This window comes from Capra hircus, chromosome 14, assembly GCF_001704415.2.
Source record: "Capra hircus breed San Clemente chromosome 14, ASM170441v1, whole genome shotgun sequence".
In the NCBI taxonomy this organism is placed as follows: domain Eukaryota; kingdom Metazoa; phylum Chordata; class Mammalia; order Artiodactyla; family Bovidae; genus Capra; species Capra hircus.
This window is the reverse complement of record NC_030821.1, coordinates 89401270-89423225: the sequence shown is the minus strand read 5'-3', so window position 1 is coordinate 89423225 and position 21956 is coordinate 89401270. Positions and strand designations below refer to the sequence as shown.

The window sequence follows — 21956 nt, the reverse complement described above, 5'->3', positions numbered from 1 at the left end:
GCAGACTAAGTGACACAGAAACACACTTACATGAACTGGAAGACAGAATAATGAGAATCACCAAATAAGAACAGCATAAAGAAAAAAGATAATTGACAACAGTTTAAGGGACCTCTAAGGCAACACTAAGGATACCAATATTTGTATTATAGGGGCCCCAGAAGGAGAAGGTAGACCCGCAGTGGGGGCCAGGGGTGTGCCTGTCAAAAATGTATTCCATGAAATACACTTTATTCCATGAAATAAAGAAAAAAGGCAACTATAACAATAATAATCAGTATAGGGATAAACATGAAGAAATAAAACATGTAAATAAATGTGAGGGAAGGGAGTTAAAAATGTATAATCATAGAGGGTCTCAAAGAGCATAAACCCCAACAGGCCCAGATCAAGACATATCATAATTAAAATGGCAAAAGTTATAGAAAATTCTGGAGGCAGGAAGAGTAAAACAAACAGCCATACACAAAGCAACCCCCATAAGGCCACAAGCTGATTTTTCCCCCAAAATGTTGCAAGCCAAAAAGGAGTGCTTAAAGGAAAATACTTGTAACCTAGGATAATTTACCCAGCAAGACTATCAGTTAGAATTGAAAGAGTGATAAAAAAAATCTCTCATTCAAGCACAACTTAAAAGTTTTTATCAATACTAAACCTACCTCAAAGAAATGTTAAAGGGTCTTTTATAAGTGGTAAAAAAGATTATAGCACAAATTAAATATATATATATATGAGAAATGAAAAATACGACTGTAAAAGTAAGTATATGGTAAAGGCTGATGTTCAACCACTTAAATAAGCTAGTACAAAGATGAAAAGAAATAAAGAAAAAAGGCAACTATAACAATAATAATCAGTATAGGGATAAACATGAAGAAATAAAACATGTAAACAAAATGTGAGGGAAGGGAGTTAAAAATGTATATCTTTTATTTTTAAAAATTTTTTAAATTTAAATTTATTTATTTTAATTGGAGGCTAATTACTTTACAATATTGTATTGGTTTTGCCAACATCAAGATGAATCTGCCACGGGTGTACACGTGTTCCCAATCCTGAACTCCCCTCCCACTTCCCTCCCCGTACCATCCCTTTGAGTCATCCCAGTGCACCAGCCCCAAGCATCCTGTATCCTGCATTGAACCTAGACTGGCGATTAGTTTCTTATATGATATTATACATGTTTCAATGCCATTCTCCCAAATCATCCCACCCTTGCCCTCTCCCACAGAGTCCAAAAGACTGTTCTATACATCTGTGTCTCTTTTGCTGTCTTGCATATAGAGTTATCATTACCATATCTTTCTAAATTCCATATATATGTGTTAGTATACTGTATTAGTATTTTTCTTTCTGGATTACTTCACTCTGTATAATCGGCTCCACTTTCATCCACCTCATTAGAAGTGATTCAAATGTATTCTTTTTAACGGCTGAGTAATACTCCATTGTGTATAGGTACCACAGTTTTCTTATCCATTCATCTGCTGATGGACATTTAGGTTGCTTCCATGTCCTGGCTATTATAAACAGTGCTGTGATGAACACTGGGGTACACGTGTCTCTTTCAATTCTGGTTTCCTCGCTGTGTATGCCCAGCAGTGGGATTGCTGGGTCATAATGCAGTTCTATTTCCAGTGTTTTAAGGAATCTCCACACTGTTCTCCATAGTGGCTGTACTAGTTTGCATTGACACCAACAGTGTAAGAGGGTTCCCTTTTCTCCACATCCTCTCCAGCATTTATTGCTTGTAGACTTTTGGATTACAGCCACTCTGACTGGCATGAAATGGTACCTCATTGTGGCTTTGATTTGCATTTCTCTGATAATGAGTGATGTTGAGCATCTTTTCATGTGTTTGTTAGCCATCCATATGTCTTCTTTGGAGAAATGTCTATATAGTTCTTTGGCCCATTTTTTGATTGGGTCATTTATTTTTCTGGAATTGAGCTGTAGGAGTTGCTTGTATATTTTTGAGATTAATTGTTTGTCAGTTGCTTCTGCTATTATTTTCTCCCATTCTGAAGGCTGTCTTTTCACCTTGCTTATAGTTTCCTTTGTTGTGCAGAAGCTTTTAATTTTAATTAGATCCCATTTGTTTATTTTTGCTTTTATTTCCAGTATTCTGGGAGGTGGGTCATAGAGGATCCTGCTGTGATTTATGTCAAAGAGTGTTTTGCCTATGTTGTCCTCTAGGAGTTTTATAGTTTCTGGTCTTACATTTAGATCTTTAATCCATTTTGAGTTTATTTTTGTGTATGGTGTTAGAAAGTATTCTAGTTTCATTCTTTTACAAGTGGTTGACCAGTTTTCCCAGCACCACTTGTTAAAGAGATTGTCTTTTCTCCATTGTATATTCTTGCCTCCTTTGTCGAAGATAAGGTGTCCATAGGTGTGTGGATTTATCTGGCCTTTCTATTTTGTTCCATTGATCTATATTTCTGTCTTTGTGCCAGTATAATACTGTCTTGATGATTGTGGCTTTGTAGTAGAGCCTGAAGTCAGGCAGGTTGATTCCTCCAGTTCCATTCTTCTTTCTCAAAATTGCTTTGGCTATTTGAGGTTTTTTGTATTTCCATACAAATTGTGAAATTATTTGTTCTAGCTCTGTGAAAAGTACCGCTGGTAGCTTGATAGGGATTGCATTGAATCTATAGATTGCTTTGGGTAGTATACTCATTTTCACTATATTGATTCTTCCGATCCATGAACATGGTATATTTCTCCATCTATTAGTGTCCTCTTTGATTTCTTTCATCAGTGTTCTATAGTTTTCTATATATAGGTCTTTAGTTTCTTTAGGTAGATATATTCCTTAGTATTTTATTCTTTTCATTGCAATGGTGAATGGAATTGTTTCCTTTTCTATTTTCTCATTATTAGTGTATAGGAATGCAAGGGATTTCTGTGTGTTGATTTTAAATGTGTTTGAACTTGAAGGACAGGTAAGGACTACCTGTTTAAAACAAGTAGATATGGTTATAAGACAACATATATGAACTTCATGGTAACCAGAAATCAAAAAATGTACAATAGATATACAAGAAATATAGGAGAAAAAAAAAGCATACCACAACAGAAAATCATTAATCCATAAAGGAAGAAACTAAAATGAATAAAAGAACAGAGAAAAAAAAACAATCAGAAACAAGTAATACATGGCAATAAGTAAATAGTTACCAATAATTATATAAATTTCAACAGACATTGCTCTAATCAAAATACATAAAGTGGTTGATTGGGTTACAAAGACAAGACCCATCTATATGCTGCTTATAAGAGACTCATCTGAAATCTGAAGAAATACACAAAATGAAAATGAGAGGATGGAAAAATGTATTTCATGCAAATGAAAATTATTTAAATAAGGATAGCAGTACTCATATCTTATAAAGACAAAATACTTTATAAGAAACTCAAAACAGACATAGAAGAGCACTATATAAGAATAAAGTGATCAATAAAAGAAGAGGTTATATTTATTAGTATATATGCATACAATACAGGCACACAAATATAAAAAGCAAATATTAATAGATTAAAGAGAGAAATTTACAATAGTACAATAAAAATAGGGGACTTTAGCACCCCAGTGACATCAATGGACAGACAGGTCATCCAGGTAGAAAATCAGTAAAGTAACAATGGTCTTAAATGACACAATAGACCAATTGAACTTAATAGATATGTATAGGACTTTACAACCCAAACCAGCAGAATACACATTCTTCTCAAGTGCACATGGAATATTCTCCTAAACAGACCATATTAGACCACAAAACAAGTCTCAAAAAATTATACAGAGTGAAGTGAGTTAGAAAGAGAAAGATAAATACTGTATTCTAACACATATATACAGAATCTAGAAAAATGATACTGAAGAATTTATTTACAGGGCAACAGTGGAGAAACAGACACAGAGAATAGACTCATGGACATGGGGAGAGGAGAGGGGAGGGTGAGATGTATGGAAAGAGTACACATTACCATATGTAAAATAGATAGCCAACAGGAATTTGCTGAATGGCTCAGAAACATCAACCTAGAGGGATGGGATGGGGAGGGAGATGGGGGTAGGTTCAAAGGGAGGGGCTATAGATATACCTATGGCTGATTCATATTGCAGTTTGACAGGAAGCAGCAAAATTCTATAAAGTAATTATCCTTCAATAAAAAATTAATTATACAAAAAATTGGAGTTTATAGAAATTATATTAAGTATCTTTTCCCCCAAAGAAAATAATACAAAACTAGAATTTGACTACAGAAAGAAAAGAAAGAATGAAAATATGGAGATTAAACAACATGCTACTAGAAAAGCAGTGGTTCAATGAAGAAATCAAAGGTGAAATCAGAAAACATGCAAAGATAAATGAAAATGGAAACACGGTTTCTCAAAACTATGGCATGCACAAAAGTATTTCTAAGAGGGAACTTCACAGTTTGCCTTCCTCAAGGTCTTATTTGGTGGCTCAGCACTAAAGAATCTGCCTGCCAATACAGAAGGAAATGGTAATTCACGCTAGTATTTTTGTCTGGAAAATCCCATGGATAGAGAAGCCTGGCGGGCTACAGTTCAGAGGGTCACAAAAGAGTCAGATATGTCTTAGCTACTAAACAACAAAAACAGCTACCTCAAGAAACAAACAAAAATCCCTCAAATAAATAATCTAACCTACCACTTAAAAGAAGTAGAAAAATAAGAACAAAAAAGCCCAAAGTCAGCAGAAAAGAAGAAAAATTTAAAGATCACAGAGGAATTTTAAAAAATAGAGACAAAAAAGAAAGAAGAAATAAAAATCAACGAATCCAAGAGTTGGTTTCTTAAAAGTATTAAAAAAATGAAAAATTTCTAGTTATCTCACCAGGAAGAAATGAGAAAGGAATAAAAAAAAACAAAGTGAGATATAAAAGAGGAAGAGTAACCAATATTACAAAAATACAAAAAAATTATGAGAACATACACCAACAAATTGGACAACATAGAAGGAATGAACAAATCTCCAGAGACAAACACTTACCAAGAATGAAACAAGAAGAAACAGACATTTTGCACAGACCAATTACCAATACTGAAATTAAATTTGCAGTTAAAAAAAAACATTCCCAGAAAACAAAAAATCTAGATCTGGACATCTTCACAGGTGAATTCTACCACACATATAAAGAAGAACTAATACTTATCCTTCTCAAAGTATTCCAGAAAAACTGAAGAGCACAGAACACTCTCCAATTCATTCTATGAGGCCACTTCGTAACAAAACCAGGCAAAGATACTACAGAAACAGAAACTGAAAGACTAATACCTGCTATGAATATAGATGGAAAAGTCCTAAGCAAAATATTAGTAAGCCAAATTCAACAATATATAAAAAGTATGACACACCATGATCAATTTTGGATTTATTCAAGGATCACAGGACAGTTCAATATTCACAAATCAGCCAATGTGATAGACAACATCAGCAAAAAGAAGGGTAAAAATTACATGATTATTTCAATGGACACAGAAAAATCATTTGACAAACTTCAGAATCCATTCATGACAAAAACTCACAGTGGATATAGAGGGAACATATCTCAGCATAATAAGGGCAAGTTACGGCAAACCCACAGGAAACACTCAGTGATGGAAAGCCTTTCCCCTAAAATTAGGAATAAGAGATGGATGCGTACTCTTACAATATCTGTTTAACATAGCACCGGAAATCCTAATTACTGCATGAGACAGGAAAAGGAAATAAGAGACATGTAAACTGGAAGAAAAGAGGTAAAGTTGTCAACTATTTGCTGATGTTATGATGATATACATAGAAAGCCCTAATGTTTCCACCAAAAAATCTATAAGCATTAATAAACAAATTCAGGAAAGTGGCAGGATAGAAGACTATAGTGAACTATTTAAAAGAGGAAGCAGTAAAACTATTCCACTTAAATTATCCTCAAAAAGAAATAAATTTAGCACCTGGACTCTGAAAACTACAATATATTGATTAAGGAAAATAAAGATGATACAAAGAAATGGAAGTATACTTCATGTTCTTGAATTGGAAGTATTGTTAAAACTGCCACAGTAGCCAATGAAATCTACAGATTAAATGCCATACCTATCAAAATCAAATTTTTCATAGAACTAGAACAAATAATCCTAAAATTCATGTTAAACAACATATTAAACAGCAATCCCTGAATTGCCAAAGGAATCTTGAGAGAAAACAACAAAGCTAAAGTTATCATGGTCCCTGAATTCAGACAATAACACAAACCTACAGTAGTCAAAACAGCGTGATACTGACATAAAAACAAACACATAGATTAATGGAACAGAAGAAACCAACTCAGGAACCTATGGTCAATTAATACGCAACAAAGGAGTGAAAAATATACAATGGAGGAAAGACAGTTGCTTCAATAACTGCTGCTTTGAAAACTTGACAGCTAAGTGGAAAAATATGAAACTAGAACATTTTAATCATACCATGTACAAAAATAAACTCACAATGCATTAAGACCCAAGTGTAAGGCCTGAAGCCATAAAACTCCTAGAAAAGAACACAGGTATAACACCCTGACATAAATTACAGAAATTTTTTTTTTTGATCTGTCTACTAAGGAAAAAGAAACAAAAAGGAAAGTAAATAAATGTAATCTATTAATAATTAACCTTAAATGTGTTTGCACAGTAAAGGGAACCACTGACAAAACAAAATGACAACCTTTGGAATGGGAGAAAATATTTGCGAATGATATGACTGATAAGGTGTCCATTTCTAAAATATATAAATAACTCGAACAACTATTTTTAAAAGCTAACAATTTAAAAATGAGTAGAAGACCTGGATAGACATTTTTCTTAAAAAAAAAAAAAAAAAACATGGCCAACAGGCACACAACATCGCTAATTATTAGAAAAATGAAAATCAAAACTACAACATGGTACTACCTCACACCTCTCAAAATGGTTATCATCAGAAAGTATACAAATAACAGATACTGGTAAGGAAAGAAAAGGGAATCCTAGCACACTGTTGTAGAAATGTAAGGTGGTATAGAAACTATGGAAAAGAGTATAGAAGTTCCTCCAAAATGTAAAAATAAGACTACCACAAGATCCCACAATTCCACTCCTAGGTATACATACAAAAAAAAAAAAAAAAAAAAGCCCCAAATACTAATTTGAAGATACATGCACCACAAATGTTCATAGCAACAAGATAAATCATAGCCAAGACATAGAAGCAACCTACACACATCAAGGACCTCCCTGATGGTTCAGTGGTGAAGAGTCTGCCCGCCAATGTAGGAAACACAGGTTTGATCCCTGGGTTGGGAAGATCCCCTGGAGAAGAAAATGGAAACCCACTCCAGTATTCTTGTCTGAGAAACTGCACGGACAGAGGAGCCTGGTAGGATACAGTCCATTGGGTTGCAAAGAGTTGGATATGACTTAGCAACTAAACAACAGCAACAAGTTCATTGACAGATGAATGGATAAAGAAGATGTGAACAATGAAATACTGAAATATTACTCAGCCATGAAAAAGAACGAAATTTGCCATTTGCAACAATGTGAGTGGATCTAGAAGGCATTATGCTTAGTGAAATTAGTCAAAAAACTCTGTTTTCATTTATATATGAAACATAATAAATAAATCCAATTATATGCATATAACTGAGACTCACAGATACAGAGAACTAGTGGTTACCAGTGAGAAGAGGGGTGAGAGGACCACAAAGTTGGGGTATAAGATTAAGAGATACAAACTATTGTGTACAAAATAATAAGTAACAAGAACATTTTGTACAGTACAGGGAAATATTGCCATTATTTTATAATAAATTTTAATTGAGTACAGTCTTAAAATGTTGTATCATTATGCTGTACTACTGAAACTAATATAATACTATAAATCAACTGAAATAAAATAAAGAAAAAATGAATCTCTAAAACATTTTCTGAGAACAAACATAATATTTCACAGACCCGTTAGCAACAAATGGTGTTGCTGAGAACAGGATAAATATTATAGCTTCAGATGAAAGGGAGACTTATGGATTTTCTAAGGAATGTCATCAACACAAGATTCAATATCCAAAAATCCAAATTTGGAGTAGCACCCAAAATGTGCAAATTATCAATCACACAAGTGTAAAAAGAAACATTTTTTATAACTAAAATAAGCCTTTTTGTGATGTGAGCAAAATATTTTCAAGTTATTCCTTGGGTCAGCCACAAAGAAGCAAGTGCCTTTTAATTTCATGGCTGTAGTCACCATCTTCGGTGATTTTGGGAGCCCCCCAAAATAAAGTCTGTTACTGTTTCCATTGTTTCCCCATCTATTTGCCATGAAGTGATGCGACTGGATGCTATGATCTTAGTTTTCTGAATGTTGAGTTTTAAGCCAACTTTTTCACTCTCTTTCACTTTCATCAAGAGGCTCTTTAGTTGTTCTTCACTTTCTGCCATAAGGGTCGTGTCATCTGCGTACCTGAGGTTATTGATATTTCTCCCAGCAATCTTGATTGCAGCTTGTGCTTCATCCAGCCTGGCATTTTGCATGATGTACTCTGCATATAAATTAGATAAGAAGAGTGACAATATACAGCATTGACATATTCATTTTCCTATTTGGAGCCAGTCTGTTGTTCCATGTCCAGTTCTAACTGTTGCATCTTGACCTGCAAACAGATTTCTCAGGAGCCAGGTAAGGTGGACTGGTATTCCCATCTCTTTAAGAATTTTCCAGTCTGTTGTGATCCACACAGTCAAAGGCTTTGGCATAGCCAAGAAGGTAAAAGTAGATGCTTTACTGGAACTCTCTTGCTTTTCTGATGATTCAGCAGATGTTGGCAATTTGATCTCTGGTTCCTCTGCCTTTTCTAAATCCAGCTCAAACATCTGGAAGTTCATGGTTCATGTACTGTTAAAGCCTGGCTTGGAGAATTTTGAGAATTACTTTGCTAGTGTGTGGGATGAGTGCAATTGAGTGGTAGTTTCAACATTCTTTGGCATTGCCTTTCTTTGGGATTGGAATGAAAACTGACCTTTTCCAGTCCTGTGGCCACTGCTGAGTTTTCCAGATTTGCCGGCATATTGAGTGCAGCACTTTCACAGCATCATCTTTTAGGGTTTGAAATAGCTCAACTGGAATTCCATTTTCTCCATTAGCTTTGTTCATAGTGATGCTTCATAAGGCCCACTTGACTTCCATTACAGGATGTCTGGCTCTAGATGAGTGATCACATCATCGTGGTTATCTGGGTCATAAAGCTCTTTTTTTGTATAGTTCTTCTGTGTTGTCTTGTCACCTCTTCTTAATATCTTCTGCTTCTGTTAGGTCCATACCATTTCTATCCGTTTTTGTGCTCATCTTTGCATGAAATGTTCCTTTGGTGTCTCTAATTTTCTTGAAGAGCTCTCTAGTCTTTCCCATTCTATTGTTTTCCTCTATTTCTTTGCATTGATCGCTGAGGAAGGCTTTCTCATCTCTCCTTGCTATTCCTTGGAACTCTGCATTTAAATTGGTATATCTTTCCTTTTCTCCTTTGCCTTTAGCTTCTCTTCTTTTCTCAGCTATTTGTAAGGCCTCCTCAGACAACCATTTTGCCTTTTTGCATTTCTTTTTCTTGGAGATGTTGATAACTGCCTCCTGTACAATGTCACAAACCTCTGTCCACATTTCTTCAGGCACTCTGTCTATCTGATCTAACCCCTTGAATCTATTTCTCACTTCCACTATATAATTATAAGGAATTTGATTTAGGTCATACCTGAGTGGTCTAGTGGTTTTCCCTACCTTCTTCATCCCACTTTATCATCATAAGAAAAAAAGTTTGTAACTAAATAATGGTGACAGATGGCTTCCCAGATGGCTTGGAGGTAAAGAATATACTTTTAACCAGGAGACATGGGTTTGATTCCTGGGTATGGAAGATCCCCTGGAGAAAGAAATTACAACCCACTCCAGTAGTCTTGCTTGGGAAATTCCATGGACAGAGGAGCCTGGCGGGCTACCTTCTATGGGGCCACAAAAGAGTCACACATTACTTAGCAACTAAAAAACAAAACAACATTGCTGACAGATAGTAACTAGACTTATGATGGTGGTCACTTAGCAGTGTAAACAAACATGGCATCATTACGTTTCATACCTGAAACTAACATAACATTACATGTCAAATACATCTTTATAAAAATTTAAGGTAATTTGATTACTTACACCAAAATTAAAAAAAAATGACTTCTAATTTCAACTGTGCTACTGACAATCTTGAAAACATCATTTAGATCAATCTTTTTCTGATAAAAACACAAGAGCCATGTCTCTTCATTATTAACTATGCTTGGTGTCTTATACTCAAAATTAACATCACTGCATCGACAAAACTATTGTGTATGTGAACATGATCAAAATAGAACAGGTGTGAAGAAACAAACAAACAAAAAAATTGTCTTAACCTTCATTGTTTCAAACTCACCCAGAAAAACAATTTAATGATGTAGCAGTCTGTTAAAAAGTATGACAGGATGGATTTTCTGTCACAGAGGAAAGATTTTTGATCACTCTTTAGATACATCAAGGAAACACGAACTGCACTGATCTCTGGAGATAAGATGATTTGAAAGGCAGCTAAACACACCTCCTCTCACTGAATAGTTTTCTTCAAGGACAACTACAAAGTTGAAGTTTGTAAAACCAAGACATGTTCTTTGTGATGGATAAGAGTCAGCAGGTTAGAGAAAGTAGAATGTGATTGATTTGTAAACTCAGTGCTGACCTCAAGCACCAATAGTTCCATAAATTAAACTTAACACCTTAGAAAAACTGAGAAAGCACACCAAGAGATACACAAAATAAGGGAATGCCCCCTTTTCTATAATATTCCTGTAAGTCTCAAAGGTCTTTTGAAATAACCAACGCATTCTCCTACTTGGATCAATATAGAAACATATTCTATCCACCAAAAAGATAATGAAACTAAACAAAAATTGGTTTTTATTCATGGAAATATGCAAATGCCTGTAATCATGTGTGTAAGATGGCATGCTTTTCTTGAGTAGAAAACAATTAGATGTTTTTAGTAGACTTTTATATTTCCCTTGGCTATACAACATACTAAACAGTGACTTAGAATATACTATGAACATCTTCTCCAGCTATTGGTAAAGAGGAAATCTTGCAAAAATTTTCTTCATGTGGTTTTAAAAAGCAAAAAAAAAAAAAATCACATCAATGAGAGTATCCAACTCATGTTATAACCCGGCAAGTTGAGACTCTCTTTATGCACTAAGATTCCTAGGAAAACAGGATCCTAGAATATCTGACTCTACAGAACAAAGCAAAACAAAACATGATTCATACCACTGAAAAGAAAAAAGGAAATAAAAAAACGTGATTCATATCATTTATTTTTCACCCACATAAATACTATTTTAACTTCCATCACTATCCTAAGAATTAGCACATTTTTTACCTAGAAATCTAAGAACATCCCTTTTCTAAGCTCTCCAATAACTACAAATAGGAGACAAGCAACATCATAAAACCCTGAATACACATCCAATTAAGGGGGAAGAAGACTGGGAAAATTCTTAGAATACATAGAATGTGGTGTGTTAACTGACAGTATACACATGGTGGTATTACTTTTTGAGATTGATTGAAATTTATCTCTCCTCCATGCAAAACAAAGAAAAAGAAGATTGTATAATCTGGCTACTACACTGAAAGAAACTCATACAAGTACTTAAAGTATGGGAGTCTAATTAAGCCTTAATCATGGATTTTTCTGCTCTTTGAGACCTTAAAATCTCATAGCATTACCAATGAGATTAAGATGATTTTGACCAGATATATCGCAATTACTTGTACAAACAAAGCAATACATGGAAGAATAATTCATCCTTATTTATTGAAATTATTTTCTTTTGTCTTTATGAATTCATATATAGAAAAAGAAAATTAAATGTCACTCAATATTTTCATAAGAAAACAATTTGAACGGCCATATAAATACTGCATTACTCTGATAATAGATTCAAGGTCATGCAAGTAATGTATTGGCTAAATGACCATAGAAATTGCTATTTTATTCTGCAATGCTAAGTGGAATCACTAGGGCAAAATGTTGAAATAGCATTTGAGCTACTATAATTTCAAAACAGTAAAGCTTTTTAAAAAACCTCATGGAATTCACATCGCAATATGCCTTACACATCAGGTAATGCAGTCCTATCTTGGGATATAACCTGATGGCATCAACATACACACAAACACATTCATCATGCTGTCTTACAGCTTCAAAAAGGAGACTCTTCTCAATGAGTGTAACTCCATCCCACTAACTTATCATATTCCTGTGGACTAGAAGGCAGCTGAAATAACTTAACGTGCTTTGAATATTTAGTCCAAAGTAATGTAAAGAAACATCAGTCACTTACGCTTTTGAGTCATCCCATAACACACAATAGGGATTCAAAGTACCCTAAAAGTAAGAAGAGAAAGAATAAATGTATTTGGAATAGGTGTATTAAAAAACTGAAGTATTCTGTGAAGTGCAAACAGAATGGCACATTTCTTATCTTGCAGTAAGATACTTTCCACCTCTGTTTTGAATAAAAATTTGCATGTCCTTCCTCATAGGTTTAATGGCTCATTTGATGAAATTCTACTCAAGAAAACATATCTATTCCAAATATCATAACCCATATTTCATTTTTTAAATTATAAGTGAAAGTTTCATTTACAACACAGTCTATACTTTTATATTTATACATATTTTCATATACAACATGGTTTATATTTTTATGATTTCTATTTGATTTTTTTCTCTAAAATACTAACTGCTGGATTATTTCCTTTAAGAAATACTTGCAGTAGTTAAATCACAGTAAAACATTCTGCATTAGGCACCCCCCTGCCATGTCCTATTCTGTTCCCGGGGGTGTAGCTTCTAAAAGACAAGAGCACTTCCAGAGAGTCTGTGGACTTGCAATATTTTCTTAACCAACAGAGCATAGTTCCATAGAATGACATCTAATAAAGCTATGGGGGAAACACGCTAAATTTTTATTTAGTTTAATAATTATGTACGGAGTAGCCAAGATGGCCTTCAGGATGACACAATGAGTTTTCCACATTGGATAATCCACCAGGCACACAGTTTTGAATAGCTCTGATTGTTGGAATGTTTTATTTTTTGTTTTTCTGTCACCTTCATGGGGCCTTATTGTTCCCTTTGAAACTAACCTAGTAATTCTTCTCTGTCATATCTCTAGCTATGCACAGATCCTCTTGTCTCTTCTATTAAACATACTCTGTCGCTGCCAAGTTCTCTCACTCTCCATGACACTCATCTTCTGGAGTGCTTAATTTACAGTGTGCCTAGGAAAACATCCACCTGTGCTACATGCACAGGACGAAGCGGAACTTTGCCTCTCCAGCATAGGTGCCATATGCCTAATAACACACACCAACAGTATATGGGATATTTTGGTAGTTTTCTCCTGAGCTTGACACATGGAAGTCTCTCAGGAAAGATTTCTAAATCCTGATCTTGACATCCCACACACTTACTACTTCTTCTAAACTTTGGGTCACTGCAGGATGAAGACACATCACATCTAAGGGCTCATCCAACTAGTCACTGATATCAAAATGAATAAGCCAAGACAGGTGAAAGTTCCAGCCCTGAAATAGACTACAGGCACCTTCCTGTAGGTGGACAAGCTCCCTCGGTGACTGCCAGCTATGAACTTGCCGTCAGTCTTGTTTCCAAATAGATAATTACTGGGGTAGATCTGGCAAAGCAATATCTTCAAAATCTAGGCCAGTTCTTTGGGAAACACTGCCTCTCTAAGTACTGTTCACTATGTCCATCCTAGAATTCTATTAGAAAAAGAAAGAAACATAACTTTGGCTCATTATTCTAAAAGTGGTGAAATCTATCCCTTGGACTGCAAGGAATCCAACCAGTCCATCCTAAAGGAAATCAGTCCTGAATATTCCTTGGAAGGACTGATGCTGAACCTGAAACTCCAATACTTTGGCCACCTGATGCAAAGAACTGACTCATTTGAAAAGACCCTGATGCTGGGAAAGACTGAAGGTGGGCGGAGAAGGGGATGACAGAGGATGAGATGGCTGGATGGCATCACCAACTCAATGGATATGAGTTTGAGTAACCTCCAGGAGCTGGCAATGGACAGGGAAGCCTGGCGTGCTGCAGTCCATGGGGTTGCAAAGAGTTGGACATGACTGAGTGACTGAACTGAACTGTTCCCAATTTTATTAGCATTTTAATTGGGACATTTGACTAACTCCCATATGTTAGCACTGTTACCATTCTTCAGAATCCCTCATAGACCAGATCTCCAAAGTATCTTTCTTCTAATCAGACACTCATACCTATAAACTATGCTCTCAGAGCATAAAAAACATTCCCTTCCTTGAAATGGGTCTTATAGTCTTATAGAGATTGATGAGGAACACGTGGAATGTTCACATAACAATAGAGACATGCTCAAAATAAATATCGCTAGTCATAATTTATTTTTTAGGGGACAAATGATGGACAGAGCATCACGGCCTGTGTTACAGAAAGTTCCATGAAAAAGTGGGTCCTTAGCTAGTCATAACGTGAGGCAGAGATATGTAGATGCTCATGAGATGAAGAGGTGACGGTATTTCAAATTTGTTTCTTCCTCTGTTCTATGAGACCCTTTCTAGTTCCACATGAAATTCCGACACAGTTTCTGACTTCCTAACAAGTCCTCAGCAGAAATACAATATTGTATCAGAAAGTTATTTTATACATATCTAGAGTCCTATTCAAAAGAACTCAAGGCAATTTATAGAAAAATTGTCCTTGGCATATGATAATAAAGGGCATGGGAGTGTGTACACTGGATATAGGCAGTAAGCATAAATCCTTGAAATTACAGGTCCTCTATATTGAGCTCACTTCGTTAGGAATGGACGAGATTAAGGTCAATCTCTATATAAAACAGCACAGGATACTGATGATAGGATTCATATTTCATAATTAAAATTCATAACAAGTTACAATAAAGTTAGAAGAGAAATAGAATATAAGCTTAATTGTTTAGATATTTCTTTCTGTTTCACCTCTCTAAGAAAACTAATTTTCACTTGGGACAAAAATATAAAGGTGAGTAATGCCTTTTCTACTCTTACCCATACCTCTGTCAAATCTTAGTTTCACCCCTATCTTCCGCACTCTCACCCCTTAGAGCTCATGCTTTTCTCTCTCTCTGTCCTTTTGAAAATTTAGAAACAATCCACATGAGAAAGATTATAGGTTCTGATATGCACCACTCCATCTTGCTTTTTACTGTACATTCTGGGACCTACACAAAAGACAGATATGCCTCTGTGAATGTTCATTCCAGAACAGTCACCCTGTGGGGCTGTGGGCTGAGGTCAATTACATAAACATCTGAAGTTTAGAGAAATATGCAGAACAAGCAGAGTAGAGGATCTTAGTACCTCTATAGACCAGTCCCTTAAGGAATAAGAATGTGAGATGGTAAACAAAGCAAAAACCAATGATGAATGAATTCTAAACATGGAAAAAAAAAAACTGGCTAAAAGAAACCACTTGTAAAATATTTGTTATAATTTTAAGATACTTTTCTCAAAGGCACTCTGCTGTAAGATCTGTTATGAGGAATTTATGGGAAATCAATAACAGGAAATGGTGAGCTTGACAAAACGGAGGAACGTAATATAATGGCAGAAGCAAGGGGAAATAGTCAGGCTGTGAACGAACTCACAGAAGTGGATTTAAGAAATTCATGAAACTAAAAAAAATAAAGATTGTCGGGTAAATGAGCCAAATGGACCAGAAATTAATCTATAGAGCAGTCAATATAATTGATGCTTAAATATTAAAACTGAATATATTTGAAAACTTTTGGAAAGAATATGCTGTTCTTTAAAAATAAAATTTGGCCAAAAAACTGTCTCCTGACTCCATTCAAAACTGTAAAGTTGAACAGTACAGTTGAGTTAAACATTACCACTCACCCAGTTTCAAGCATTTGAAAAGTGTACCAACAGTCACAGTTTCTAGTTACCACAGATGTTCTAAACATATCATTTGTACTATCTTTAATAGTCTTTGATATTTTCTTTTACTTCTTTCCTCTGTCTCAACATCAAGCAAATCAATACAGAGCATCCTTGACTGATGATGAGTGGGTTACATTCTGATAAACCCATTGCAAGTTGAAAATACTGTAAATTGGCAATGTATTTCATACACCTAACCTATCGAACATCATTGCTTAATGCAGTCTACCTTAAATGTGCTCACAACACATTAGCCAAAATTTGGGCAAAATCACCTCATGCAAAGCCTGCTGTACTGAAAGTAAAATGAAGATGGTTTTATGGGTACAGAATGGGTGTATCACACTTGTTCACCCTCATGATTGTGTGGCTGGTTGGGAGCTGTGGACCACTGCCCAGCATCACAAGAGAGTAACTGCATATCTCTAGCCCAGAAAAAGACTGAAATTCAAAATCCTAAGTGTGATTCCTACTGAATGCGTATCACATCCCACCATCAAAAGGTAAAAAATCATGAATGAGGGGCTATCTGTATATCTATTTAACAGTATAATACATCACTGTTTTTGTCTATGTGTTTCCATACATGGTCCTCTTTTCCTTTGGTCTTATATAACTTCCCTAGTTTCTTGTTTGTAAAATGGGGAATTTAGACATCTTTTTTAGCCCTACCCCATAGAATTATCCTAGAATGACATTTATTAATGACTTCCTTTTCTTTTTGAAAACTCTCATCCAAGTCTTTTTTTTTTCACCTATGTAATATTTTCAGTACATCTCACAATGGTAAATCACTCTCACAAAGAGAAGTCAGGAGAGAGCCAAGATGACGAACAAGTTAATCAATTCACACAAAAATCGCTTAGCAAATAACTGTTACATTCCAGATAACTTGGAGGCATTGGGGACACAGCATTGCACAAAACAAAGCTTTTGCCTCACAGACTTACCTATAATGAAGAGAGCAGGGACAGAGACAAAGAAGAACCCATGGAAATACATAATATGCTAGGTGGCAATACGTGCTGTGTTGAAAAGTAGATTACACTGAGTAGGAAAGACTGGGAAGTGAATGGATTGCAATTTTGTATATTGAGAAGGCTTAACCAATAGGCTTGCCAACAAAGGTCTCTCTAGTCAAGGCTATGGTTTTTCCAGTAGTCATGTATGGATATGAGAGTTGGACTATAAAGAAAGCTGAGCACTGAAGAATTGATGCTTTTGAACTGTGGTGTTGGAGAAGACTCTTGAGAGTCCCCAGCCAGTCCATCCTAAAGGAAATCAGTCCTGAATATTTATTGGAAGGACTAATGTTGAAGCTGAAACTCCAATACTTTGTCCACCTGATGTGAAGAACTGACTCATTTGAAAAGACCCTGATGCTGGTAAAGATTGAAGGTGGGAGGAGAAGGGGACAACAGAGGATGAGATGGTTGGATGGCATCACCGATTCAATGGACATGAGTTTGAGTAAGCTCTGGGAGTTGGTGATGGACAGGGAGGCCTGGCGTGCTGCAGTCCATGGGGTTCCAAAGAGTCAGACATGACTGAGCGACTGAACTGAACTGAACTGAACCAATAAGATGGCATTTGAAAAAATACCTGAAGGAGCTTGTTTACAAAAAAGATAATAGTCATAATAAACATGAATTTTGACCAAGTTACTTCAAGTTTTCCTTGGAGTTTTAAAGTTCTGAATAAATTCAATTCACATGAAATCTTAATTATGTTCTTGTTACCTTAATGTTTTCAAGGTGTTTTCTCTGGATTTTCTCTCGAATCACCTGGGATGTTGATTAAAAAGGTAGGTTCTTTGGCTTCAGGAACTTTGAGATTGGGGCTTAATCTAGGAGCAGGCATTCTAACAACTACTCCCTCCACTCCTCATAATTTTTAATCCACATTACACTGTAGAATCATGGACACAAAACAGGGGCTTCCCAGCTGGTTTAAGTGGTAAAATCTGCCTGCCAATGCAGGAGCCACAGGAGACACAGGTTCAGTTCGATTCCTGGCTCGGGAAGAGCCCCTGGAAAGGAAAAAGCAACCCACTCCAATATCCTTGCTGGGCTAATCCCATGGACAGAGGAGCCTGATGGGCTACAGTCCACTGGGGCTGCAAAAGAGCTGGACATGACTGAAGTGATGACTGAGCATGCACGCACACACACACACAGACACACACCAGAAATAACATGGCTACTTTACTCTGCTTTTCTTTGAAGTGTTCAAATGTTTAGACCTCATATTTCACAGTAAATTCCTAATCTGGAAACCTCTTAACTTCCCTGTACCTTTCATAGCCCTCTTGAAACAAAAAATGTCCTCTCATCTGTAGAGGAAAAGCAAGCTTGTAGACAAAGCTTCTAAGGACATGGAAAAGGGCAGTGACCTCCTTGTGACTGTTCCAACATTTCCAGGGCTCTGGGTCACACGTTCCAGGGCAAGTTCTTCTGTCGCATCTTCCTGTGATTGGGCGCATTGAGTTCTTGTACATGAAGAGGAGAGAGACTGTTCAACTGACATTACAAAGCCTCTATTTCTGAAATTTTATATGTAAAAGCATTACATTAAAAAGACCTGGATTTTGCTAAGCTTATCCTCCACTTCCATCACACTTTCAATTGTAATTGTTAAATAACTGCATAAACAGATTTTGGGAATTCCTAAGAACATTCCCAAAACACCTGATCTGACCCACCAACGACTAGTTTATATCTTGCCTATAATTCAAATGCTTCTTGAGAAGAGCCACATCTTAAAATGCTCAGGAAAGCATTCTAAGGGAAGCAGAATTCTAGTACAGGTAAATCTTTCCACACTCATATCTCTGACAGGTCACTAAAATGAATCAGTGAGCGGGAGCCCTTTCTGTACATCTTTTAATAGATAAACATCTTTATAATCCTTGAACGTATAATACACCACCTAAGGGGATGATGTCATTGACAATAATACGCAGCTCAATAACAGGAAACCATTTGTTCCTTGTTCTCCACACTTCTTAAGGTTTTCAAGAATATTTTAGTATTTTTAAATGATACTTAAAAACATCTATGTCTGGGTCTAACTCTCCTTTTTTGTTAGGGTAGCTGAGATACACCTGGAGTCCAAAGAACCTCACTAAGAATGCAACACTGTGTTATTGAGTAAAAGGGCATGGAGACAGAATTTTTCCATTTATTTGCATGCGTTTTATAGAAAGCAAAGCATTGAGAATCCGTTAAATCAAGAAGATGGAAAAGAAAGAGCTGTCTTTAGGAAAGGCAGAATGGTATATAGGGCAGTGAAGTGGGAAATGCAGAATATGGTTCTATCAGGACAAGTCACGTCCTCCAGGAGCTGGCAGCTGTTCAGTTAGTATATGGGGAGGGCATGCATCTAATTCAGCTTCTGCTATCTAGATACTCAGGAATCCACATGAACCAGATGACACTGATTTTGTGGATGTGATAACAGCTTGCTTCTCTGATTCCTTAGCTATATCACCAATCACAGAACGTACATTATTTCCTGACATATATTTTTCTATTGAAATAGAGGAAGTAGTAAAAGTAGAACCAGTATCAAAAATTATTTACATGTATATCATTCAACGAAAATTACTGTCTTCACATATATGTCTTAGAGTAGTCTTCCTTGTATGTGACTGCTAACTAGATTCCATATAGATATAGCATACAGCTTTGCCTTCTTCCTTTAAATCCTAAAGGATGTAACAATGTGTCCCAGTAGTATTTTCATGGGGTCCTGGCAGAGACAAGAGCTGGCTGGACTGTTTTGGATAGTTTCAATGTATCAGCTGCCAGCAGAGAAGTTTCCTCAGCTGCTTTAAGAGCACAACACATCTACAAATGTCAGAGTTGCTCCTGGCATCCTCCAATTTTCCCTAAGATCCCACTATCAGCTTACAGTGGCCATTCTCATTGTCTGGCATGATAATCAGCAGGCCAAAATGTAATCTGTAGTTGCTGACTGATTTTCACTGAGAAATATATGATGATTATTGTAGTTTATCTGTTAAGGTACACATATATATTATTTTCATAATAAAAACTTGATTTTGCAATGTTCCAATGCAAATACAGGCTATTAGTTTTCTATTGCTGCTACTACAAATTAACACACTCTTAGCAGCATCAGTTCAGTTCAGTTCAGTCGCTCAGTCCTCAGTCGTGTCCGACTCTTTGCGACCCCATGAACTGCAGCACACCAGGCCTCCCTGTCCATCATCAACTCCCGGAGTTCACTCAAACTCATGTCCATCGAGTCAGTGTAACCATCCAGCCATCTCATCCTCTGTCGTCCCCTTCTCCTCCTGCCCCCAATCCCTCTCAGCATCAGAGTCTTTTCCAATGAGTCAACTCTTCACATGAGGTGGCCAAAGTATTGGAGTTTCAGCTTTAGCATCATTCGTTCCAAAAAACACCCAGGACTGATCTCCTTTAGAATGGACTGGTTGGATCTCCTTGCAGTCCATGGGACTTTCAAGAGTCTCCTCCAACACCACAGTTCAAAAACATCAATTCTTCAACACTCAGCTTTCTTCACAGTCCAACTCTCACATCCATACATGACTACTGGAAAAACCATAGCCTTGAACAGACGGACCTTTGTTGGCAAAGTAATGTCTCTGTTTTTCAATATGCTATATAGCTTGGTCATAACTTTTCTTCCAAGGAGTAAGTGTCTTTTAATTTCATGGCTGCAATCATCATCTGCAGTGATTTTGGAGCCCCCCAAAATAAAGTCTGACACTGTTTCCACTCTTTCCCCATCTATTTGCCATGAAGTGATGAGACCGAATGCCATGATCTTTGTTTTTTGAATGTTGAGCATGAAGCCAACTTTTTCACTCTCCTCTTTCACTTTCATCAAGAGGCTTTCTAGTTCCTCTTCACTTTCTGCCATAAGAGTGGTGTCATCTGCATATCTGAGGTTATTGATCTTGATTCCAGCTTGTGCTTCTTCCAGCCCAGCACACAGAACAACACAAATTTATTATCTCACAGTTTCTCTGTGTCAGGAGTCTTTGTGAACCTACCTAGATTTCTGCTCAAGAGATTCACAAGGCTGGAATGTTAACAGGATTGGAGTCCTTTCTGGATATGGGGATGAATCTGCATCTAGGTTCATTCAGGTCTCAGCATAATTGAGCTCCTGTAGTTGTAGGACTGAGGTCGTGCTTTCTTCTTTGTTGACAACCAGGGACTGTTTTTAGCTTTTAGAGTCTGCTCATATTCCTTGGCTTTTGGAACTATTCCTTCATCTTCAAAGTCAGCTATGGCAGGTTGAATCCTTATTACCTTGCATCTCTCTGACCATAGCTGAGAAAGGCTTTCCAGTTTTAATGGTTCATGTGAATTGGACCGACTCACATAATTTAGGATATTTGCCCCATCTCAGTGTTCTTACCCTTAATCACATCTGCAAATTCCCTTCTGACCTATAATATATTCAAGTTATGGGGGCTAGGATGTGGGCATCCTGGTGGGGGCACATTGTCTTTACCATACAGGGGGTGATAATATACGCAGTCCAGGGACTGAATCTGGCTTGCTACCTACTTTGGTAAATCATATTTTGTTGTAACAGAACCATACCCATTTTTACATACTGTCTACGGTTGCTGTCACACTACAATAGACATGGATATGACAAGGACCATTATAACTCATATGCCCAAAATGCCTGACTCGACTGAAACTGTTTGCTCCCACAATAACATAATTAGTCTAAACCATTTTGAAGAATAACAATGTTGTATTATGAATAAAAATAAACTGAATTTGAGATGTAATTGGGAAGCATTCTTATTCAGGTTTAGGAGTTTAGGATATAACCAAAAAACTGTAGCTAGAG

The 21956-nt window shown here is 36.3% G+C and overlaps 1 protein-coding gene across 2 annotated transcripts in view; it reads right to left on the bottom strand.

Annotated features, from left to right (window-relative positions):
• ADGRB3 (adhesion G protein-coupled receptor B3) overlaps positions 1-21956 on the bottom strand; it is an 883764-nt gene that overhangs the window by 359547 nt on the left and 502261 nt on the right. For both annotated transcript variants that reach the window (XM_005688755.3, XM_018058811.1), the window contains one exon: positions 12443-12486. In XM_005688755.3, the coding sequence (XP_005688812.1) occupies positions 12443-12486 (44 nt within the window). The remainder of the gene's footprint in view (positions 1-12442; positions 12487-21956) is intronic.